Below are 24,867 nucleotides of genomic sequence, written 5' to 3' on the forward strand. Positions count from 1 at the left end.
ACAAATAAAACAGAAGAGGATCTGGCAAGTAAAAGGTCGGAACCACTGGTAACAGTGGAATCTGCACTAAGTTACAAAATAGACCTTTTAAGTGAACAAGTATTGACCCTCAGGCAGGTTAACAAAGGGAGGGCTAAATTCAGATGAAAGCTGAGTTGGAAAATGATTGCTCATCTGGAAATATATCTGTCTCTAGCCAATTGCTGCAGAAGCATTATGGACAGGCAGCAGAGGGGAACTGTTATAACATAGGCTCTAACTAGATATCTGACCATCAAGTAACAGCCAAACCCTAAACAGATGTGGGTTTTTTTGTTGTTGTTTGTTTTGTTTTGTTTTTAATAAGATATGTGCTTACCATTAACTGTGATATTTGAACTCCAAAGTGAAATTGAAATTCTGTCATCCAATTCCTTTAAAATCTAGGAGACAGGTTCTCTTCTCTGGGCAGACGGGAGAAAAAAGCAAAACTTGGAAAACTACCTAAACCGAGGTACAGAAGCAGAATATCTGCAGTATCCTTGAAGAACAGCACACTGCAACACATTCTTTTTTTTTTTTCCCCAGTTGAATACATAGCTCAAAAACAAAACCACATGCTCTTGGACTGCATCTAGGCTAATTCTGTTAGATGTCAATCCTTTGAAATGTGTGTGTTGCACTTCAAAAACTCACAGCTTTGGCTTGCATATTGTAGCAATCGAAGGAGAAACTGCTCATCTCACTGTAGTTCATCCAGGCAAAGCAGTGCTCTACTGATCAGAGATGACATGTCATGTTTTGTGACATTCTATAGAAAAGGTCCTTAAACTCAATAGGTCATAAGGTCTCCTGATACCTCCTCTAACAAAGTGGGCCAGAACAGGACTATGGAATGTCAGCAGCAAGTGAGCTAAGGGAGAAAACTAATTTACTAAATATGATAGAGGAATGCAAGATAACACAATATAATACAACATAATTGGAATTGAAACTAATAAATCAAATAAATGACAGAGAAAGCATCTAAAACTGAAGGCCTTACTCTAATGCTGTAGGTGAGATGGCTAGGAAGCATACACTGCAGAGACTGGCAGAAAAAGAGCAGTCTCATGGCTCCCAGTTAGTTTTATCTTTTCCTGCTGAATGGAAAACAGAAACGGAACAATGAAGTCTTCTGGAAGCTGTAGTTTGTTCTTTCTCTTCCAAGACCAGAGCTGCAGCGCTGACTCTTTAACTCCCAGTGCACTGCTTAATGTTATGGTGTGGGATGCCAATAGCAACAAAGCCATTACACCTTTCAGTAGGGCTCTGGTGCTAGTCTTGATGATATATTCATTTGCTTTAAACACAGTTGCTTACCAGAATTAGCAAATCTTCAAGTGTTCTTCACCTTTGTGTTGAACTTCAAGGGTACTCAGTTTTAATAGAAACTAATTTATTTTTAAGTGCTGGGTCAAATTTGTCTGTCATACACTTGAGAAACATTACTATTTCTCTGTGGTTATACCAGGAAGCATAAACAACCTCATTGGCTCTGGTTGCAGTGACAGAGACAGATTTTTTGAAGAGAAACCTCAGCTTCCTAACAGGTCTCTCCTATTGATTCCAGCTAGCTGCCTAGCAGGCATTTAAACACAGTGAGTGTACTTGGCATTGGGACAGCATGGGTAATACACAGTTCATGCATTAAGTTCATGTATTAAGTTGAAGAATGTACAGTAGATTCTTATAGCCTGTCCATTAATGTTAGAGGGGGGAAGCAACTGTTAAGGCTTCCCTAGCACCTCACTGATGGTGTCTGACTATCTCAGTTCCCTGCTAAGCTCTATTAGCTATCCGGGATACAGAGAGAAATTAGTTCCATGAATGACTGATGGAAGCAGAATTCAGCATGTATTTATTCTGGGGACCTCCTCCTTTAGGCACTTCTCTGTGATTTCATCTCTTACCTCCTCCCCCCCCCCCCCCCCCCCCCCCGCCATACACCTCCCACATACACACACAATTACAGTTCTAGGCAAGGAATACCCAACTCCCTATGACTGTTGGCTCAAGTTGAGTGGAAGCATAAGAACTGACTTTAACTATCGGGGGTAGGGTTAGAGTTAGGGCTTGGGTTAGGGTAATTATTAATTAGTAATAATTACTGGCTGCAATCATAAATACTCACTATCCTGACTTGGAGAAGCTGAGATCTGCTTGGAAAACAATTTATTTTCCTCCTTGACTCAGAATCAAACCCTTCTGTACATCTTCCAAGTTTTCAAACTGAAGGAATTTTCCATTTCTCAAGAATGCTCAGCATTTTAGGGGAAGAGATAGACTATAAATGAATGAAATTAGTTGTTATGCATACATTTAAGGTGTAATATAAACTTTTTTTTGTCTCATTAACATGTAATAATGAAATATTGTCTTTTCAAAGAAAAAAGAAGATATGATTCAGCTGATTTTATATGCTTTTATAGTAAATTAAAGGAATAAGGCTGGATTTCACATTTTTCTGTTACATAATAATTAGATCAGTTTAGTATAGTAAATATGATTTGGCTTCTCTTGTCTTCTGAATGTAGCTGTCTAATAATTTAGTAGTCTGTTTGTCAGCAATTTGGTGTTTCCATCCTAATCTCCAGGTTAAATCTTTAAAAATGATAATGTGATGCTTGATTACCATAGTTACTGCCAGATAAACAAAACAAGTAAATGCTTTTTTTTAATGTACATAGTAGGCAAATATTTAGGCAAGAGACTTAAGATATTATGGTGATAATGCTTGTGAGGAATAATAACATTTAATGGCTGTTCCTGTCACTGATGCTGTGATTTTATATTAATCTTTCACTGTCTGAATGCCAGAGGAGCAAATTGAGTAGAAGGAAAATTATGTATAACATAGTAAGATAACAGTGCGTAGAACCTATTGTAGAGAGATCATGACAGATATTTTTCATTCAGCCATGTTAGGCACAACAGGAAATGACTTCCTCTAACACTAAATTAAATAAATAAAGGTCAGATGGCTTGTTTATCTGCATTTATGTGCACATTTCTGCCAGTTAAAACAGGATGTTTTCTATTAACATTGCTCCAGATTTCCTGACAACAATAGCACCAAAATAAGGACCACATTTTGTCTAGGTTCAGTCCTGCTGCATAAAACATTATGTCTAGAATCTATGATGAAAAAAGTAGAAGTAAGATGTCAGGTTGCTAAATTCATGTGTAAGCACCAGGATGAAATCTGTGAAATATTTTGGAAGTTAGGTATTTAGGTATTAGTATTGAGTCTCCATTGAGACTCCAAAGAGTCAAGCCCCTTTGTTCTTAAAGCTTTTTGAGGAGTCCATCCCTGTAAAATTTAACAGCATCCTCTTATTTGCTCAGTACACATGGGGCAGTATGTATATAAACATGTATCAAACAGAGGAGGCAGGAAACCAGCAAAGCTAAACAAGGACCTGCAAGTCAAACTGATGAATAAGAAGGAAAAGTACAAGCAGTGGAAGCAGGGACATATTGCCTGTGAATACAGGGATGCTGTCTGAATGTGCAGAGATGGGATCAGGAAAGCCAAGGCACACATGGAACTGAAGTTGACGAGGGATGCAAAGAATAACAAGAAGAAATTCTACAGGTATATTGGTCAGAAGACACAGGCCAAAGAGAATGTACCCTCTCTGATAAATCAGAAATAAGAACTGGCTACAAAAAGCATGAAGAAGGTCAAGTACTCAAGAAGTTCTTTGCATCAGTCTTCACTGACAGTCAGGCTTCCCAAATCTCTCAAGTCCTGGAACCTTTAGGTGGGAGTAGGAGGAACAAAATAAGAGAAGAGCAAGTTCAAGACCACTTGATACTGAATGTGTACAACAAGTCAATGGGGCCTGATGACATGCAACCCAAGGTCCTGAAGGAACTGTCTGATGTGGTTGCAAAGCCTGCATCATATTCAGAAAGTCATGGCTGTCAAGTAAAGTCCTTGGTGATTTGGAAAAGGGAAACACCCTTTTTAAAGGAAAAACGAAACTACAGGCCAGTGAGCCTCACCTCAGTGCCAGGGAATATCATGAAACAGATGGTCCTTGGAAGTATGTTAAGGCACATGCAAGATGAGGATGTGATCTGAGACAGCTGGCATGGCTTCACCAAGGGCAGATTGTGCTTGATCAATCTGGCCATCTAGGAAGGAGCAATGGCATCAGAGGACAAAGGAAGAGCAACTGGTGTCATGTACCTTGGTTTCTGCAAGACCACATCCTTATCTCTAACTTGGAGAGATAAGGATTTGAAGAGTGGATTATTTGGTGAATAAAGAATTGGCTGGATGATCACAGTCAGAGGATTGCATTCAGCAGCTCTGTGTCCAGGTGGAGGCCTGTGATGAGTGGTGTCCTCAGCAGTCCAAGTTGAGACTGGTGCCCTTCAACATCTTTATCAAAGATGTACAGTGAGATCAAGTGCACCCTCAGCAAGTTTTGAGGATGGCATGAAACCGAAAGGGATACCATCCAAAAGGACCTTAACAAGCTCAAGAAGTAGGCCCACATGAACCTAGTGAGATTCAGTGAGGAGAAGTGCAAGGTATTCTACTTGGGTTGGGACAGTCCTAGATATGAGTACAGACTGGGAGAAGAACTCATTGAAAGCAGCCCTGCAGAGAAGGATTAGCGGCCCTCATGGCCAAAAAGCTTGAAATGAGCCAGCAGTATGTTCTTGCAGCCTGGGCTGCATCAAAAGAAGGATGGCCAGCAGGGTGGGAGAGGAGATTGTTCCCTTCTACTCTTCCATTGTGAGGTCCCACATGGAATACTGCCTCCAGGTCTGGCATCCCCAGCTCAAGAAAGATGCAGAGCAGTTGGAGTAGGTCCAGAGGAGAGTCACAAAGATGATCAGGGAGCTGGAGCACCTCTCCAATGAAGAAAGGTTGAAGGAGCCTTGCTTATTCAGCCTGGAGAACAGAAGGCTCAGGGTAAACCTTATGGTGGCTTTCCAGTGCTTAAAAGTAGCTTATAATCAGAAGGGAGAACAACTTTATACTTGGTTAGGTAGTGATAGAGCAAAAGGGAATGACTAAAATAAAGGAGATTTGGATTAGATATTAAAAGGATTATTGTTATTATTAATGAGAGGGTGGTGAGGCACTGGAACAGCTTGCCCAGAGAAGCTGTGGAATGGAAGTGTTGACTTCCACTCCCTGGAAGTGATGAAGGCCAGGTTGATTGGGTCCCTGGGCAACCCGATCTAGTGGTTGACAAGCATGCCCATGTGAAGTCGCTTCCAATTCAAGCCATTCTATGATATATTTGAATAGTGCCTCGGATATTCAAAATCTATACAAGTGAAAAGAAGACTTAACTGCAAAGAAACAGCAGCCATGAAGGCAGGCTACTGAATCTTCCTTGTAGCCCACACTTGACTAGTGACCTTCACGAATCTTCAACTCAGAAAGACAAGAGGCTGTGAGAGAAATGTTGGCATACCTTGAACCATATGAAGGTTGAGTGGAAAGAAAAGCTTTAAGTGTGCCTCATGAACACTGAATGTTCCACCCAACTGGAATATGGTTTGTGTTGAGGTATGTTTTCTTTGGCTATTTTTTCCTGAAATGTGCAATTACAAAAAATAAAATATTTACATCATTGGAAATGAAACTTCTGTGTCAGCTTTTTCTGTCATAACATAGAATATTATGTGCAACAGATGAGTTATTTTCCCTGGGGATCAGATACAAAACTGTTTTCAATACAGAGAACAATAAACTGATTATTACAGCTATATGCTTTCTGATCAAGAAGTTTTCCCATTTTCAGTGGTGATGCTTGTCCCATAGCTGCCAAATCAGCTGTGTGCCAGGCTTCACAGTAGTTGCTGACCATTCGGATCCCATTTGTAGTTGAACCATGCCATATTATTTTTTGAGGCCTGAAAAGTGATTTTAAAAAGTTATTTGCTGAAAAAATCAATTTTAATATGCACATATTTTAATTTAACTGCATGCCTACATATAGTGACCTTGTTCTATTCATACTATGTAACCATTATTTTTTATTCTCCTTCTGCTTGAAGCAAAGAGTGAGTGTGAAAAGATGAAGACAGAATGCAAAGGAGGAAAAGGAGAACACAATCTGATATCTCAGTTGTAGCCTGTCTGAAATGGAGAAGAAAGATTGCAGAAGAAAAGGGAGAATTTTTTACCACATTTCAAGTAACTCAATGTATTGCCACTCGTACTATCTGGTAAAAATAAATGTGACGTAAAATTTAAAAGATAGTAATATAAACTCACCAGAATGGATCTGTCATGACGTTCCTACCATCAAAGGAGTATATTGGAACGTGAATGTTGAATTGTCCACCATTTCCATTAAATATAGATTCCCAGTTGTTGAAAAGTGTTTCTCCCTGTTAAAATTTCAGTGCAATTTTTACAAACAAAATAAATCTGAAAACTGCATCACACCTCATTTTTATAAGACTCCTCTGTAAATCTAAAATCTTATTTTCTTTTAAAAACATTTTGTATTCTAGCTTTCACATCTCAGATTCTGCATGTTGCTCCTGAATGAACTCATCTATCATCTGTGTGCAAAGACCTCTCTGATCCACACCTTTGCCTTATAGTTTCATTTCTGCCCTATTGTCACTCCAGATGTTCAGCTTGATTGAAAAATTTTGAACTCGACTATTTCATTATCACTGTGACCAAGCCAGCCACCTACCATCACATCTCCCACAGGGCCTTCTCTATTCTCAAACAACAAATCCAGGAGGGCTCCTTTTTCCAGTCACTGGGGACTTTACCAGACAGCCATGATTTTTCAAATATGATGGAGAGGAGCTCAACAACCACATCAGCCATCTCTTTCAGAATGCTAGTATGGATATCATCCAGCCCCACGGACTTAAATACACTCATTTTCATGAGGAGGTCTCACACTTTTTCTATTGTTACAGTAAGAAGGAATCTGCTCCTCTCACCCACACCTTCAGGGTCCTGGCAGACATGGGAAGGAGCCTGACCACCAGTCAGGCTGAGGCAAAGCACTTATTGAGCACCCCAGCTTTTTCCATGTCTGAGGAAGCCAATACTCTGCCCTCATTTGTAAGAGGGGGAACACTCTCCTTGATCTGTCTCCTCCTGCTTATGTACCTGTAGAACCCCTTCTTGTTATTTTTCACATCCATCTCCAAGTTCAACTCTATCTGTGCCTTGGCTTTCCTGATCTTACTTCTATACGTGCAGACAACATCTCTATTTTCTTTCCAGGCTACACAACCCTGCTTCCACTTCCTGTACATGTCTCTCTTTTCCCTCAGTTCAAGCTGCAGGTACTTGCTTAGCCATGCTGGTCGTCCACCTCCTCTGCTCAATTTCTTCTGCTGTTGCATACTTCTTCAAGAGCTGTTGCGCCCTTGGTTCATCCCTTTTATTCCTCATACTGCATGCACTGGTATACAAGCATTTCACATGCGCTCCCTGGAGTGGCATAGATGCCTCCATTAACCTTGCCACCCTCACACAGTTATGTACCATCTCTTGGCTTGACCTCAGTGTTCCTAATGGTTTCCTCTTCCCTCACTGATCCTAGTTTAAAGCTCTCTCAGTCAGTCTTGCCACGTTTGGGGCCAACAGATGTTTCCCCCTTTAAGAGGTTTATTCCATCAGGCCTCAGCAAAAGACAGCAAGTGTGTTTCGTGACAATGAAATCCAAAATTCTGTTGGAGCCATCATTCTTGGAGCCCGGCACGGATGACCTGCACTTGCCTGTTTCTTTTCCAGTCTCTCCCCATTAATGGGACAATTGAGGAATACATTTATCTTTCTTCCTGAGTCCTTTAGCCACCTCCCAGGGCCCTGAAATCTCTTTTGATACACTCTGGCTTCTTGATTTGACATTGTCGGTATCCACATGAAACATGAGAAATGGGTAATGATATGAAGGCTGCTGATAATCCTTCTGTTTACCATCCCTGATCTGAACCCCAGGGAGGCAGCAAACTTTCCTGTGAAGAGAATTTGGTCCCTTGGAGGAGGTAGATAGTCACCCATATTCATCTATTCCGCATTTCCAATCATCATGAGTTATTTCTTTTGGTTTATTTGTCTGTTCTTCTCTGGGAGCCACCCAATACCGCAAAGACGTGGTTTGTTTTCCTCAGTTTTAGAATATGTGTGTTTATGCGAGATCACAATTTGATTCATGTTGCAGACTTCTCCTCAGTCTTTCTCCCTAGGTTCATGGGGGTAAATCTAGAATCACTCCTAAGCATAGAATTTGCTTTTATCTTTAGAAATGAGAAGAATAGTCATTTTAGTCTACTGTGCTCTGTAGTCATACTAGAAATTAGAACATAAAAACTACATTTGAGACAAAAAAAAAAAAAGAAAAAAAAAGCACTTTTCTGTGTTGATCTAAAACACATCCAGAACATGGAGCACCATGCTGTTGCTTTGTCAGCAGTCTACCTGAAGTAAGCCATTCTCACAGATTTATTTCTCCCACATGCTTTCTGACATTGAAAAAAGTAACCCATGGTAATGCAAAGGAAATGTGAGCCTGTAACTTCATCATTACATTTTTCATCTTGGAGCCTGACTCCAAAATATGAAGCAAAATTTTATAAAATGCAGCTTGTGTTGAAACTTGAGTGATTTGCTATTTTCCAAGATTTTGGGGCACACAGAACTTAACATAATCTAGCAAGTACTAAGCACTTGTTTTTACCTTAAGATTGACTACTGGCAAATTGTATCGGTCTGTTTTTCTGACAACCGTGACCAGATCTTGCAAATGTGATGAGAGAAAGGCCCTATAGGTAGTCATCAAACCTGCTTGCTGGGCCTGTTGGAAACAGTGAAAATCTGCTCTCATGTCACCAGAAAATGGTAAGTTTAAAGCCACCAGGTGCAGCTGGGGAAAAGAGAAGAAAACCACAATTTTAAAAGAAGTTTATAACATGAAAAATATATATATTTGAAGAAAACTAGGCCCCACCCCTTGCTAGCACAACATATAGTACCTTCCAGACCATATCAAAGTTATTTGCCATCATAAGTTTGCATTTCTTAAATCTGTGCAGTATATAATAATATACTTATTTATTTTTGAACAGCTGGGAAACAGTAAAGATTATCTATAGGCTCCTAAAAAATAGAATTTTTAAAAGTAGCTGGTATTTTTAAACAACAATCTTGGAGTTATCACACAAATAAAATCCCAAATCACAGAGGCCTGGAAACAAATAGTAAGAGGTGACCATTCAAAAATTGACTGTTACCAAATACAAGTGGTAACAGACTCGAATCAAAGGGTACAAATGCAACAACTAGTCAGTATTTTTGTTTTTACGTATAATCCTTATTTTACTTTCCTTGACAAATATTTAAAGTATTTTAAATGAAAGCTTATATTCTAAAATATCTATTTAAAAACAAGCAGCATCATAAAGACAGAAAAAATTTGAACTAATATTTTAGTGATTTAATTGTGACACAATTACTAGCTTAAAAATTAATGTGTTGCAGTTTTCTTGGTACAATCACGAAGTGAAGACCTATTCCTAACTCAAAATCTGTTGGGTTTTTTGCTTTTTTGTTTGTTTGTTTGTTTGTTTTTCAGATATGAAAGAAGCCAGGGAGATTAAAGTAGCCCAGGAAACCATCTAAAATTTTCTGAGATATCTAAACCAATTTTTAAAAAGGCATTTTTAACTTTCTAAAGCTAAATCTGCGAACCTGAAGATGAAATATTACACATCTCCCTAAGCACACAAATTATATTGCTTCAAAACAAAGCACACAATTGCAATACAGAACTCATACTTACTGCTGGTTTTCTGTTGTTCATGTTTGATATCGGATTCGGGACCGGAAGAGACTGAAATCCCTGTTATTTTAACACATGCAGATATATGTGTTAAACATGCCACTCAGAGCAGAATTTTAGGCATTCAGTGATATTCTAAATAAAGCAAACATTGAACACTGGAGAGTCTGGAGTTGTCCTGCCTCAGAAAAATAAACCCGAATCGTGTATCCACGTACACTTTGCGTATCACAAATTTAGTCTGTCACATAAATATGTGTTTGAATGAATGCTGTCTCAGCACCCTGATTTCAGCTTCAACAGAGTTGTTTTAGTCCACAGTGTTTGGTACGATGCTATGTTTTGGCTTTAGGGAAGAACAATGTTCGTAAAACACCAATGTTTTTGTTCTTGCTCAACGGTGCTGTACAAAACCAAGGACGTTTCAGTTTTCTCACCTTCTTGTGCTGTCCTGCCAGCAAGAGGGCTGGGGGGCACAAGGAGCAAGGAAGGGACAGAAGCAGGACACCTGTCCTAAAGTGCCAAAGGGATAATCCATACGTATGGAATCATGCGAGGAAAACATTGAACTGAGGGGAGTTGGCTGGAGGGCTTCTACTGCTCGAGGGCAGGCTGTTCATCAGTCAGCATGTTGTGAGCAATTCCACTGTGAATTACTTGTTTTGTGAGTATATGTATTATAATTATTACTGTTATTTCTCTCTCTTTTCTATCTTAGTAAATAGTTTTTATCTCAACTTGTGAGTTCCACTTTTTTTTATTATCTCTCCCATCCCACTTGGACAATGTGCAGTGAGAGAAAGGCTGTGTGGTGTTAGCTGCCTCCTGGGTTAAAGCACAACACCCAGCCAGTATTGCCTTTCTAGCCTTCTCTTGCCCTTTCATTATTGCAGCAGTCAGATCAATTAATCTGCCTACGTTTCAACAAGCTATATAAAGATGATGAAGATGTATCATGAATAAAGGGCTATAAACTTATACAGAAAGCCTTCTTTTCAGAGGTACTTTACTGAAATTCCTTGGCAGGAACCACAGCTTGATACAACTGACTTCAGTGTTATGAAACAGAACACTGATTTTCTTTTTTAGTAGGCAGTCTTCTTTGTCCTGCTTTTTATAGAGGATGCTTTGTCTCTGTCATGTTTGGATTTGCAGAATATAATGTAAAAATCTAATGGCTGGCCAGCATAAACTAGTTTGCAAGCTTGTTTAGTGGTATTTTGAAATGACAGCTCTCAGTAGAAGATCGTGTTATGCAGGAGCCTGCAACTTCTGCCAAGTGTATCACCTGTTTTCACACATTTAGACTCAGTTTTTCACAGTCCAATATTTCATACTTACATAACTTGATACAGCTGGAGGAGGAAGGCTTTCATCAGGGACAGGAATTAGCTCACTTAGCTGATAGAACACAAAAGGAAAAACAAAGAAAAAAGTATCAGTAGTAGCTGCTGAACTAAAAAAAAAAATAGAATCTTTCCATACATACTTCTCCATCCCTGTAAAAATATCCACAATTCTATTTTGAGTAAGAGAGCTGGAAAGGATAGGACATAGTGCAATAGTACCTGCAATTTTCTCCATCCATTTTGAACACGGATAAAAACATCGCTGGTTTCTCTAAGATAGATTAGTGTACCTTCTGTTACCAAATGAACCTTTTCCAACATACTGTCAATGTTTTGAAATGTTGTAACCTGTCAAAGAGCAAAACAAACATTTTGCAAGTTAAATATAATTACATCATTAAATATATCATTATATATATCTATATCTATATATATTATATATCAATATATATATATCATTAAATATAATTACATCATTTCATACAAAAAACTTCAATAACAAAGACACACTTTGGCATATTGACATCGTCATTGTGTTGATTTGAACAGAACTATACCAGTAGTCCAACGAGGACAAGTGAAAGGTCCTGCACGTGGGTCAGGGCAATCCCAAGCACTGATACAGACTGGGCAGAGAATGGCTCGAGAGCAACTCAAGGAGAAGGATTTGGGGGTGTTCATTGATGAGACATTCAACATGGGCTGACAGTGTGTGTTTGCAGCCCAGAATGCCAATTGCATACTGGGTTGCATCAAGGGAAGCATGATCTGAAGGTCAAGGAATTTATTCTACCCTTTTACTCTGCTCATGTGAGTCCCCATCTGGAGTATTGCATCCAGTTCTGGGGCCCTCAATACAAGAAGGACATGGAGCTGTTGGAGCAGGTTCAGATGAGGCCACAGAGATGATCAGAGAGCTGGAGCAGCTCCCCTGTAAGTATAGATGAGAGAGCTTGTGATCTTCAGCCTGGAGAAGAGAAGGCTCTGGAGGGACCTTATAGTGGCCTTCCAGTACCTAAAGGGGGCCTACAGGAAAGCTGGGGAGTAACTTTTTGTAAGAGCATGTAGCAACAGATGAGGGGAAATGGTTTTAAACTGGAAGGAGGTAGGTTTAGGCTAGCTATTAGGAAGAAATTCTTTACTGTGAGGCTGGTGAGACACTGGAACAGGTTGTCCAGAGAGGTTGTGAATGCCCCCACCCTGGAAGCATTTCAAGGCCAGACTGGATGGGACTTTGGTCTAGCAGGAGGTGCCTCTGCCTATAGCAGGGGGATTGGAACTAGATGATCTTACAGGTCCCTTCCAACCCAAACCATGCTATGATTCTATGAATAGGACAAGAGGAAGCAGTTTGGAGTTGCATGAGGGGAGATTTAGTTTGAATATTAGGAATTTTTTTTTCACTTAAACAAGTTGCGAATCTTTGGAATAGGTTGCCTAACAATGTTTCATCCCTGAAAGTATTGAGAAGATGTGTAGATGTGCTCCTTAGGGATGTGTTTTCATGATAGACTTGGCAGTGCTAGGTTAATGCTTGGACTTGGTGATTTAGAAGTCTTTTCCATCCTACATGATTGCCTGATTCTATTAATGCTTTATGAATCATGCAGATGTTACTAGCAATTTGCATACTGATTTTTTTAATGTTGATTTTGACCTAACTGGGCTTCTAGCTCCTAGTCTATGATCACATTTCTCTACCTTGAGGCACCAGTCTTTAAACATTTGTTTCTCCCCTCTTCTTAAAATATTATAGGAATTGTCAGGTTTTGAATTTCCATGAGAAAAAAACAGGTAGAAGAGAGACAATACTATGGTGCAAAAGCATTTACATTCTCATTGGTTTATTATATGTGATGTAGGTGATCTGAAAACCTGATCATTTATTAGTGCATTCCCAAATGATTGCCAAAGGTATGCAGGTAATCTGAACTTCTGGCATAGCATGAGAATGTGGAAAAGATAAAAAATGGCAGTGAAACCTTTGCAGGTTTGAATCTTAAATGAATATTAAAAACATTTAAAAATTTAGAAATCAACAAGACATACGTTGTCATTTTTGCTTCATGGATACCTGGGATGCAATTCTGATTTGAGTCATCTAGTAAGAAAAGGAAACAACTCAATTTCAGTGTCTCTTCTGGCACAACAATTTTTAGATTTCTTAGGGAAAATCACAGTTTTTATCTTATAATCAAATAAATTGAATTGCTGAATTGCTGAATTGCTGGAACAGGCTTCCCAGAGAGGTTGTGGATGCCCTGTCCCTGGAGGTGTTCAAGACCAGGTTGGATGGGGCCCTGGGCAGCCTGGTCTAGTATTAGGTATGGAGGTTGGAGGCCCTCCCTGAAGCTGGTGGGTTGGAATTGATGATCCTTGAGGTCCCTTCCAAGCCAAGCCATTCTATGAGTCTGTGATTCTATGAATGTGAGGTTGTTTGCTTGTTTGTATTTTTCTCTTTTTTTTACTCTTTTGGAGTTATTTCTTTGAACTTGGAATACGCACACCTTTCCATTACTTACTTCCATTACTCCATCACATCCCATTGCATTTCTCCAAACAGGAAATGAACAGACTACTCTCATTGCCTTTTCCAGCTGTATGGATTTTTTTTTTTTTTTTTTTTTTTGGAAAAATTAAGAGGTTCAGAAAAATAGGAAAAAATATAATAAAAACACAGGACTGAGCTTTCCCTCCTCTATCACTGCTAATAATGGCCACCAATAGAAATTGAAAAACAAGTTTCAATGGCAAAATTCCATCTTTTGTTGTCTTACCAGATTCCTGGTTACAGGTGACCCTGGTTCTCCAGGAGGACCTGGTGGTCCAGGCATTGTGGCTGCTGAAACACAACAAAAATATGGCACGTGTTGAAGGTCATCTGTTTTGAGAGAGAGTGAATGACAGAAAGAAAGCACTTGGCAGTGTTGCCTTGGAGTAGTGAGAAGTTAAAATGGCCATAGTCCATACATAGCCAAGTTCTGAACAGCTATGTTCAATTCTACTACTACTAGAAAATGCATTCTAAAGATATTTATTAAGATATTTATTTATTTCTTTAAAGTAATAGTGAAACTTAAGTCTTTTCCCTGTTCTTTGCAAAGGTTAAATTAACAGATTGGAATATGTTGTGGGCATTCTGCAAATAAAGATCAACTTAAATTGAACACTCATCTGCTTAAAGATAAGCTGCTCTTACCCATGCAGACTTTGAAAGTCATTTTATCCTTTGCTGTAAAAGTAAATAAAACCAAACTTTTTATGAGATTAAAAAAAAATCACAATTGTAAGTTCAGCTTATGTTTGAAAGCAACATAGGATTCTTTGGTGGTATGAACTTGAAGCTCTAGGAGTGCAGTCCACAGCACAAATTACCTAGCATCCCTCTCCACTCCAGTACTAAATTTTTTTCACCTTGAACTGAAAGTCAGTGCTTTCTAGAGTAAAAATTACGGGGAGGAAGCAAAGTAATATTTAAAAGACTGAAAGCAAGAATGCTGTGTGAATGCATGTTATGACAATGGCACTTTGAAGCTGCTTGGAATAAAGAGCTTCCACATGCAGAGCCTCGTGAGAATCATGGCAAATCCCAGAGAAGTCAGTAGTAGTATCTAGACAGATCTTACATTAACCACAAATAGAAACTCCTTATGTGGAGGAAAAGAAAGACAAAAGTGGAAGCAACAAAACAGGTCCAGGGGTATCCACGGGAGTACATTAGTATACTTGTGGGAGTGAAGGTAAAAGGCTCAACAAAAAATACAATTAGAAACAGAAAGTCGTGATATGAGCTGGTATGACACAGAAGAAAGAGAATAATTGGTGGATTGCTGTCAAACTGTGAGGATTGCTTTGAAAGTAATGTTCTTATTTTATATGTTGTCCCAAGACATTATAAGTAGATGCTGGTGGTAGAGGTTGAACCTTCCCACCAAAATTCCATTAAATTTGGTTGCTGTATGAAAAGTGGCAGCAAAAGGGCAGTCTGACAAAATGATGCCTGATGTAAAAGTGTGTAGGAGGCAGAAATGTGTGATTGAATTCCTCCCTGCATTAAAAAATAGCAGTCAGTGACATTCACTGACACTTGCTGAATGTTTAGACCTAAAAGTGGATGTTAGTACAGTGAGGCAGTGGGTGATGTTTCAGCAGTGGCATCAAGGACATGACAGACAGCCATGTTCCAGATGGCAATGCACAGCTGTCACTCCATAAAATGAAGCGTGTCTCAATCAGCTAATCCATGCACATAGGTGGATTATGACCAGGAAACTTTTTGGAGCTGAATATTGGCTTCAGTGCATTAGAAATGATGTTGGCAACATTGGAATATTGCAGTTTGTACCAGATTGTCCCATGAACGTTCACATGGGGAAAGAGAGAACACCATATGCAAATCTCTCAGGACCTATTGAACCAGTTACACATTGAAGGTGACAGTTTCCTGGAATGCACTGGTTACTGGTTACTGGCAACAAGATGTGGTGTAACCACTACGAGCTGGAGTCACAACGGCAGACCATGGAGTGGTGACATGTGAATTCTGCATGGAAGAAGAAGTTAAAGATGCAGCCCTTATCAGGTAAAGTAATGTGTAATGTCATTTGGGATAGGAAAGTGATGATTCTTCTGGATTTCCTGGAAGCCAGACGAACCATCAACTGTGACCATTGTGATTCTGACTAAGCTGAAGGCTCAAACTTCCAGAGTCAGGCCAGAGAAGAATACGACCTTTCTCTTGCAACGTGATAATGCCAGGACTCAGATGAGTTTGAAGACTGTGGAGCACTCTGCCTATCCTGTCTGGACTGTCCTATCATTCCCACCACATAGTTTGCATTTGGAGCCTTCTGACTTCCATCTGTTCAAGTTGATGAAAGATGTCCTCTATGGGCAACGATGCCATCATAGTAGCTGTGAAACAGTGGTCACCTCTGCTGGTGCAGATTTTCCTGAGCATGCCATGCAGGTTTTTGTTCATCACTGGCAAAAATGTAATAATGGTGACTATGTTGAAAAATGGTGTTTTGTAGCTGAGAATTTGCTCTATCAATGAGTTATTGTTCTGTCTGTATCTGTTGTAGTTACCAAGGAAATAAATAGGCATTACTTTCAGAGTGACCTATGTATCTGAGCATGGAGAAGTTCCAGCTAGTGTTCAGCACGCTTGTGAATCTGTTTTATGAAATAAGCACAAACACCTGCAAGGTTCAGCTCTTAGCCACTTCCCAACTCCTACTATGATGGGCACTTCCAAAGTCTCCAGCTGCTCTTAGCTATTCAAATAGTTCCACAATCCCAAATTTTGGGACAGAACTGCTCTTCAGAGCTGAAGGAGAAATGGAGGAATGTAGAAATGTTCTTTGAGCCACACTTAGGAGAAATTTGGTTGCACACATCCAGTTGTTCTTACAATGACTTAACTCTGCTTATCCACAGGTTACTGAATAATTCGGAACCAAATGGACCGAAGGAGAGTATCATGGTTTTATGATTTTTGGTTATCGGAATTCTGCATCATAACATCATGTAGTGCACTGGGAGTTAAAGAGTCGACGCTCCAGTTCCAGGTGCCTGTCACAGAAGAGAAGGACAACTACATACCCCAGAGGACTTTCACTGTTCTATTATTGCTTCCACTCAGAGGGAAAGATAAAAACTGTTCACAGACCACAAGCCCTCCCTTTTCCCTTTTTGACCATCTGGCTCGTCTCTGTTGCGGGTGCTGTATCACTTCTGCTTACTTAGAGTAAGGCCTTTGGTTTTTGGACACTCTCATTTTGTTTTATTAGCTTCAATTCTAATTATATTGTATTATATTGTATTATAGTGTGTAATCTTACATTCTGTTATCTCATTTAGTAAATTAGTTTCTTTCTCCTCAGATCGTTCCCACTGTATTGTTTTTAGGCCCATCTCCCTACCCTTTCCTCTTTTCCTCTTTTTCCCTTTCCAGGGGTTTCCCCCCACACTGCTAGTCACAGACCTGGGCCAAATCAGCCCTTAAACCATTGACAGAGAGGAAAGGAAAATAAGCTAAAGGAGAGTAAATATTCTGCCTTCATAATTTTCAAAGGATTGGGAACAATGATCTTGAGTGAGAGTGGAGCTACGGATTCCTCCTCCCCTGCAAATACCTGCATTAAAATAAAATAAGCATATTGAACATCTGCTTTTTTGTATCTCTTTCACTCTGAAGTAGTTTGATAATCTGAACAGAACAGCCCAAGATTTAAAACATTGGTTGTTCAGTCAGTAAAAGCCAGCCCTACCAACAATGCTGCATTCTAGAACTTGTTTTTTTACTGAATTAGAACTTTTGAACTGGGAGGCTGCAATTTCATACCAATAAATCAAACTCTAGTGTTCAAATTTTATTTTTTGGTGAAGCTTTGAGAAACGTTGAAATTCCCTTTCACACATAGAACAATCTATGTTCTGAGGATTCTCCAGAGCAATTCCTTCGTACCAATGGCAGGGAGAGGGGGCTCATTTCTCACAAGCATTCAAAGCTACAGATAAGAAATTCCTCATTCCCCATATCATAGTAAGAGCTTTAAAAGTGATGAGTAGGTGCCTTAAAGATACTAAATAAACAAACACCTGTCTTCATGACATTTAGTAAAAGTATCCATCCATCAGTGTGCTGCCAAAAGAAGCTTCTTACAAAGCAAAGAGGAAGATGCATAGAAGGATGATGGAGACTAGCAGATAAGCTAAAGTGAAAGAGATGGAATTGCAAACACACATATATATATTTGTCTGACTAGCTAATATTCAGAAGTACTTGATGTAAATTACGTGAGGAAAGGTCTAAAGGCCTCTGTGAACTTTATGGATGCCAAGATTATGTCCATTTTGTTATCATCAGAGGCTAATACATAGGTACATGCCTATGTTCCAGTGTTGAACACAGTAAGGATTACTTCTTCCTCACACATTCAGAGGATGAACATTTCTGGCAGACACTCCATCCATAACGTTCAGTGAATGACAGTTTGAAAGCCTCGCCTTGTCCCTGGGAGCTGCATAAACCAGTCTAAATTCTGGATTGTTCTGGAGAGAACAAACTGGGAACGCAGGGATCGGCTTCCCAAACCAACATACTGGAAGTACAGATATTGCTGAAAGCAGTCTGATCATTAGGTCTCAGAAACAGGTCTTTATTAAGTAAGCCAACCAAAACGTTAGGCAAGACAAATCTGCATTATAATCTTTCTACACAGTTAACAGTGCTGTTAGTATGCTTCCTTCCTTCAGCTAATATTAGGGAATGCTTTCTGCTGGAGTTTCCTGACAGAGGAACAAGGGTCTCTCACTGATGGCTGATCCTCTGGCTTTACACTTGATGTGAATGTCAGTGGAGCCAGGATCCTGTCCATCAGAACCTAGTCTAAGCACTGGACATTAACAGTATGAGGCTTGTGACTAGCAGACCTGCGACCCAAAATGAATCAGAAGTGTTACTGTCTTGAACTCTGACAGTTGATATAAAGCCATGCATACCTTTAATGCAAATATGAGGGAACCTCCAGCACCATCTCATTAACAAAGCTTATGTTATGCATTAGTGCTCCCTTAGCACTAGTCAAGGAAAACTGAGTGTAGAGTTGTTCCTTTTGTGCTTTCAGATCAAATCCACTCTCCCTACAGAAAAAAAAGCAGCATTCAGGAAAGTGGGGAGCAACCTGATTCAAGAATGGAGAGTAGACAGGTAGATGGAAAAACACAAAAGAAAAGAGTGTGTGGGGGGTATGTAAGTGTGCATATGTGCTCACATACATAATGAAAGGCAAAATCACTCCCTCTCACCTGATCCATATATTGCAGGGGGTCCTGGTGGGCCTGGTGGGCCAGGGGGTCCAATTTTTCCATAACCTGGTAAACCAGGTAAGCCAGGCAACCCTGGAGGTCCTCTGGGTCCAACAACTGAATCCCCTTTAGGTCCCTATTAATGATAAAAAGTATTTGTTTGAGTGTATCAATGTCTGTTATGGTATGCTCCGCACCTCTGTCCCTGAGCTTCCTCCTTCATCCTGGTCATTATGCCCAAGGCCTTGCTCATGCAGTGAGTTGCAAAAGCCCCTGACCACAGGACTGATAACAATCAAGGTATCACTGGAGACTGCAATACTGTCTCAAACTGGGTGCTCAAAGAAATGAGAGCAGAGCCCTGGTTCAACAGATGCCACATCTATGGCTACGAATCAATCATCTTACTTCATAAGCAAGGAGACCAAGAGCCCCTTTAAGCTCTCCTAGCTCTTCAGCTAGCTGCACATCAGGATGTCCTCTTGAGTGGGAATGCTTCTCAAGGTTGTTTATGCTTGCGCAGAGGTCCCTTACACCTAGACATGGTGATGTCTTTCTGACACAGATCCTCAGTTCATAGTTTTAAGCTGCAGTACTTTCACTGAGATTCAATTTTAGATCAATTGTGCAACCCCAACCTCTACGTAGCAAATTGTCAGCAGCCGTTTTAAACCTTGTTGAAATCACTGCCTTCACTGTTTAAATTACTACATCTGTTTTATATCAATAAGTATCTTCCTGCTTCTCTTGTGATTGAAATGTACACCACTGTAGTTTCCATCTGTGATGATATCAGTGTTGCAGGTCCTTCACCTCTGATGGCAATATTTTCTGACGGCAGGCAACCACACCACTTTTTCTAAGTTGTAAGCATTTTTTTTTCCAAAGAGCCATGGAAACTGAAAAATGTACTCATATATTAAACTAAATTCAAGACATGAAATTTCAGACTAGATAGCTTTCTGATAGTTCTTGCATGGTTGTATCTATTTCCTTAGTTTGTATTGCTATCGATAGCACAAATCTATATACTGATACAGTTGTGTTAGCAGCTGAGCATAGCATCTGTTTCTCAAAGCAAATTAATTCAATTCACAATAGTGAAGTTTCTGTGTTTATGCCTAATGGAACTCTGCCTTATTGAGCTAGTGGTTAGCATATAAGTATGCATATAATTCTTAATACCATCTTGATGCTTGTCTCTATTAGTGCCCTCTAAATTAAAACAGTTTGTATTCACAAATATTTATATTATACAACTTGTGTATCTTACAACTAATCCTGGTCTTCCAGGTGGTCCAGGTGGTCCTGTCAGGTAAAAACCTCCATTTGGTTCTCCTTTTTCTCCTTTTTCACCATTGTCTCCTTTTTCACCCTTTAAAGATAACATAGTATAAAACATTCAGCTGAAGCAAGATCAGAATCCCATGCACTAATCTTTTAAAGTTATCTAAGCTATCTGAAATTTCTAAGCTTAATAAAGAAGAGCATCTGCTTAACATCTTTTTGACACCACTTCCTTCTTCCATGATATGGAACAAAAAGGAACACTCCCTCTATTGAAGCTGCAGGAATTTCTTAGTGTATAGACTAGGGGAGGTGGGACCTAGGTGGAAACAGAGGAAAGTGCCTCTGTTGCTGTTTCCTGCTATTTTACCTAGCAAAACCTTGTTCCGTGCTGTAGCTGGAGGCAAAAATAAAAAAAAAAAAAAAGAAAAAAAAAAAGAAAAAGGAAATTGGAAGAAACATAAAAGCCATGTTTGTTGTTTTTCTCCCCCACTGAGGAAAAAGCAATTTAAGATTGATATGAAATTCTCAATTTAAAGGAATCCTATAAAGTGATAATGACAGCGCATAGGATAACACAAAAGGACAGGGGAATACACCAAGATAATGGAAGAGACACCACAGAAAACTGCAGACACTTTGAACTGTGTCTCTTCTATTGTCCTACTTCATTAAAAGCTTAATTAACAGCTAACTGGAGAACAGTGACAGATAAAAAGTATTTAAATTCTAGATTTGTGCAAAACAAGCCACAGCAATTGTAGGTTCTGCTGCACATTATTTCCTTTTCTTTGTCTGCCCTTTTTTTGTTTCCTTTCAATTTTTTGGTGTCTACTTTTGTTCACCCCTCTGGGAAACAAACCTGTGGATAGAAGCAGTGAAGGTCAGAGCAAGCAAGTAGCTGGAGAAAGCCAAAAGAGATGTCCGTACGTAGCTCCCCCTCTGACTTCTTTTTCAGTTTCCCAGTAAGCAAAACTATAAAGGTTTCTTTGTGGCATGGAATTTTGTAGAGTTAAGACTGATACGAAACCGTGTCTGTAGCTTTACAGCTTTAGCTACTACTTTATTACATCAATTAATCCATGCATACATGGGACCTTCTGTGTCATAGAAATGTCTTCTGTGCACTCGGCCAAGTAGAAACAAAATCTGAATACAAGGTGGCACTAGGAGTCTTTCAAGGAAATTGACAGTACAGTTACGAATAATAGCTTTTTTTTTTCCTAACTAAATGATAACTTGGTTCTACTTTTTTTGTATCTTTTACTGATAAATAGCAGCCTTGTTCACTTAAAACTGTGTTGTATATGTATTCATTTTTTGTCATCAACACAGTCATGTGAAAAGAGGATCAGAGAGAGACTAAATGCATCTTGTATGAATATGATCTCTGGTAGGAGATTTCAGGAGATAAGCATCAAGAAGCAGAAATGTGTTTTCCATCACTCTAAATTATTTTATTCAGTGTGCTGGAAAGATAAATAGTATTAAACAGAACTGAATTTCTTTTTGAATGTTGACAGTTGCTACCTTTGTTTAAAGAAGCCCATTAGAAAATGTGTGTCTCTTACATGAATTGTCACGAAAACAAAAGCATTAATTATGGCAAATAACTGATACCAATCTTTGTTAGATAACAGTGAATTGTGGCTCACTTTAATACCTCTGGGAAGGCAAAAAGCCTCATTAATATATTTTTTAAGAAGTTATTTTTATATATTACTGACAACTACTGTTTCTATCTTCATAATAAACTTGTCTCTGCAGCTGGAGTTTAATAAATTAACATAATTAATGATTTCTAATCTAGTTATCTGTTTCGTATATTCCACCGTAATATACTATTTCATGCTTAATATGTTATAAAGAATACTTTTAAAAAGCTTAAAGAACTCAAATATAAAGGGGATAAGATTACCTTTATGCTATTAATAAAGTGGCTGAAATATGATGGAGGCAGAGGTGGACCTGTCAAATGGAGAAAATACAGAAAAGTGTGATAATTATCTGTCATTTCCTCTTCAAAAGCACTGCTCTGGGTATTTCTGACTTAGAAGTTTAATGGAAAATGATTCACAATATCAATATGAACATTTAAATCTCCCATTGCTAGTTTTGTTTCCTAACAAAGCCAGGTTTACACGCCTGGTCTTGTCTGTTACTCCAACTTAACTTTTGAACCTTGTTGTAGATTGCACTCAAATTTGAAAGCAAAGATGCCTCAAAGATGAAAAGCTCCTAGTTTTCAAATAAATGTCAGCTGGGTGTTGGATGGAAGAGAGGCCTCCAAATTAACTCTGCTAGCAGAAACCAAGAGACAAGGAAAGTCTTCTACATGTTTTGCCAGCAATGGGGCAGCCAGTCTGTCCCTGCTCAGTTATGAATTAGTTACAGTTGTGCTATCTTTCATGGAAGGACAGTTCCATAGCCAACAACAGAAAGAACCAGGGTTACTGCTCTGCTGCTGATCACAGAATAGCTGACATTTTTCCTGCAACCAAAATTAGTAGCAGTATCAATGATTATACCAGCTCATCGTCAACAGTAGTCCTGCAATGCTGTTAAGCCAGCACAAAAAAAATATAAAAAGCCTTTAAATGTTCTCTATTCGGCAGATACTTGGAAAATGACATTTTTTCCAGGTGCCCATTACAGCTACAGACATTTTCTTCAAACGCATTCTGAACTTTGGGCCCTAAACTGTTCCAGCCACAGATTTGAGATCTCAGTATTTAATCTTAGATGCAGTTAATCATGTAGACAGTGGATACATTGCTACTTCGACTAAATGTATTGCTGCTAGTGCAGCTATTTTGATTTTATTTCAACCTGCACACCTCTTACAGATAGGTGACTGAAACACAGCATCTCTGCTCTGGGTTCTTACTATGCCTGCATCTCTATAAGGAGTAGCAAAATAGAGTGCAGCCTGCCATTTATCCAGGCATTCTGTGTTGGCTTCATAGTTTTGCACGGAATCTATTAGTAGAGTTTGTTTGTAAAGTCAGAATGATGACATTCTGGGAAAGCAATAAACAAATCTACTGAATGAACAGTTGGTGGGGTTCAGGAAGCTATTCTCATTGCTGTGACTACAGACAGTTCAGTGGGAGGCCCTTCAGTTATCTGCCCTCGGAAAAAAATTCAGACATTTCCTGTACATTAATCATGTTCTGCTATTCTGCAATTTCTAGCTCGTGAATTTCCACTGTCAGAGCTTATGTGGATATCTGTGACACCTAGAGAAGTTATTTGTATGAAAGAATAATTTAGCAACGGCAGCAATGGGCAAGAAATATACAGGAAAATTTTTAGAGAAGAAATAGAATTGGTCTTAGTTGGTAGGTGAATGAATAAATATGGGTTTTTTAGGAGAAAGATAGAGGCAAGACAATTTAACCACAATTACTGCTTTGTCTATCTTTAACAAGATAGCAGCTTTACAACAAAATCATAAGCATCATGATTTCTTTCTTGAGTACTTAAGTCATCAGGTATGGAAAAAAACCCACAACTGTAGGCATTAAATTGCATTAAATACAAAGCCTGGGAATGAACAGAAATGTAGATAGTGAATAAACTTGCACAGCAGAGGAAATGTTCTTAATTTCTGTATAGGAATGTTTCTTGCTCTTTCTTTTTCTGAATTTATTAATGACTAGGTAGTACTAACTTCTATTTCAAAGCACTGAATATTAACCAGTAAAGATTAATAAGAACAAGACACGAAAACAGACTCGATTAGATGTCCTCTTAAAAATAAAGAAATCCAAAGAGATCCAAGGAGATGTCCTTTTAAAAATAAACAAAATGTCTTCAGTCAAGTGAATTGTGGCTTTGGAACAAGTTACAGTTTTGTATTAATTACAACCACATTAGAGGACAAGTATTATAAATCCAGTACAGACGCTTCTTTACAGAGAATATTTTTGATACCATTACATGCTTTTTGTTCTGGACTTCTTAAACAAGAAACTAGGTATAAGTCTTCAAATAGGCAAAGCTGTAGTGGTAAATACCAAAGTACTTTGCTCAACTGCTTTTTAAGTTAAACACACGCCTTTACAGGGTGCCAATGACAGATTTAATGTACCTGGTGGTCCTGGAGCACCTCTGTTTCCCTTTTCTCCTTTTAAGTCCACTGAACTGTGCAGACTCCAGCAATCTCCATTTCCCTTAGCCCCTGCAATAAAAGCATCACAAAGAAGCAAAATTAATGAGAACTCTCAAGCAGCAGAGACTAGAGTAGTGACAACCAAACCATTTAAAGTAAGAGCAGATTTTCCTGCAGGATGTCACTTCTGGTCTCTATATGCTTGTCTCACTCTCCTCATGAACACTGAACAGCTACCTGATTGTCCTTCCTTGCTTATCAACCCCAACATGTGCAAAATGATCTTTCTCTTGCAAATCAGTCTTTTGGTCTGCCTGATCACCTAGCCTATGACCCACTGAATAAGCGTGTTCACTCTGCATTTGTGAATTTAACGGGACAAGAGCAGAAATGATTCTTGAAATTAAGGTTTCATATTTGATAACAAATCTACTGTCTCTGTAATACAGAAGATATCAATATGATATCTGTAACTATGAATGTCAAAAATATTACA

The 24,867-nt window shown here is 39.0% G+C and overlaps 1 protein-coding gene across 2 annotated transcripts in view; it reads right to left on the reverse strand.

Moving 5' to 3' along the window:
• Positions 1-1,987: 1,987 nt before the first annotated feature.
• Positions 1,988-24,867, reverse strand: part of COL15A1 (collagen type XV alpha 1 chain) — a 111,020-nt gene continuing 88,140 nt past the window's right edge. For both annotated transcript variants that reach the window (XM_048940711.1, XM_048940710.1), the window contains 11 exons: positions 24,351-24,440; positions 22,176-22,225; positions 20,244-20,345; positions 18,971-19,106; positions 13,936-14,000; positions 11,378-11,506; positions 11,151-11,210; positions 9,810-9,869; positions 8,709-8,894; positions 6,269-6,384; positions 1,988-5,904 (listed from right to left, as the gene is read on the reverse strand). In XM_048940711.1, the coding sequence (XP_048796668.1) occupies positions 5,688-5,904; positions 6,269-6,384; positions 8,709-8,894; positions 9,810-9,869; positions 11,151-11,210; positions 11,378-11,506; positions 13,936-14,000; positions 18,971-19,106; positions 20,244-20,345; positions 22,176-22,225; positions 24,351-24,440 (1,211 nt within the window). In that variant the 3' untranslated portion in view covers positions 1,988-5,687. The remainder of the gene's footprint in view (positions 5,905-6,268; positions 6,385-8,708; positions 8,895-9,809; positions 9,870-11,150; positions 11,211-11,377; positions 11,507-13,935; positions 14,001-18,970; positions 19,107-20,243; positions 20,346-22,175; positions 22,226-24,350; positions 24,441-24,867) is intronic.

Source organism: Lagopus muta, chromosome 3 (genome assembly GCF_023343835.1).
Source record: "Lagopus muta isolate bLagMut1 chromosome 3, bLagMut1 primary, whole genome shotgun sequence".
Classification (NCBI taxonomy): domain Eukaryota; kingdom Metazoa; phylum Chordata; class Aves; order Galliformes; family Phasianidae; genus Lagopus; species Lagopus muta.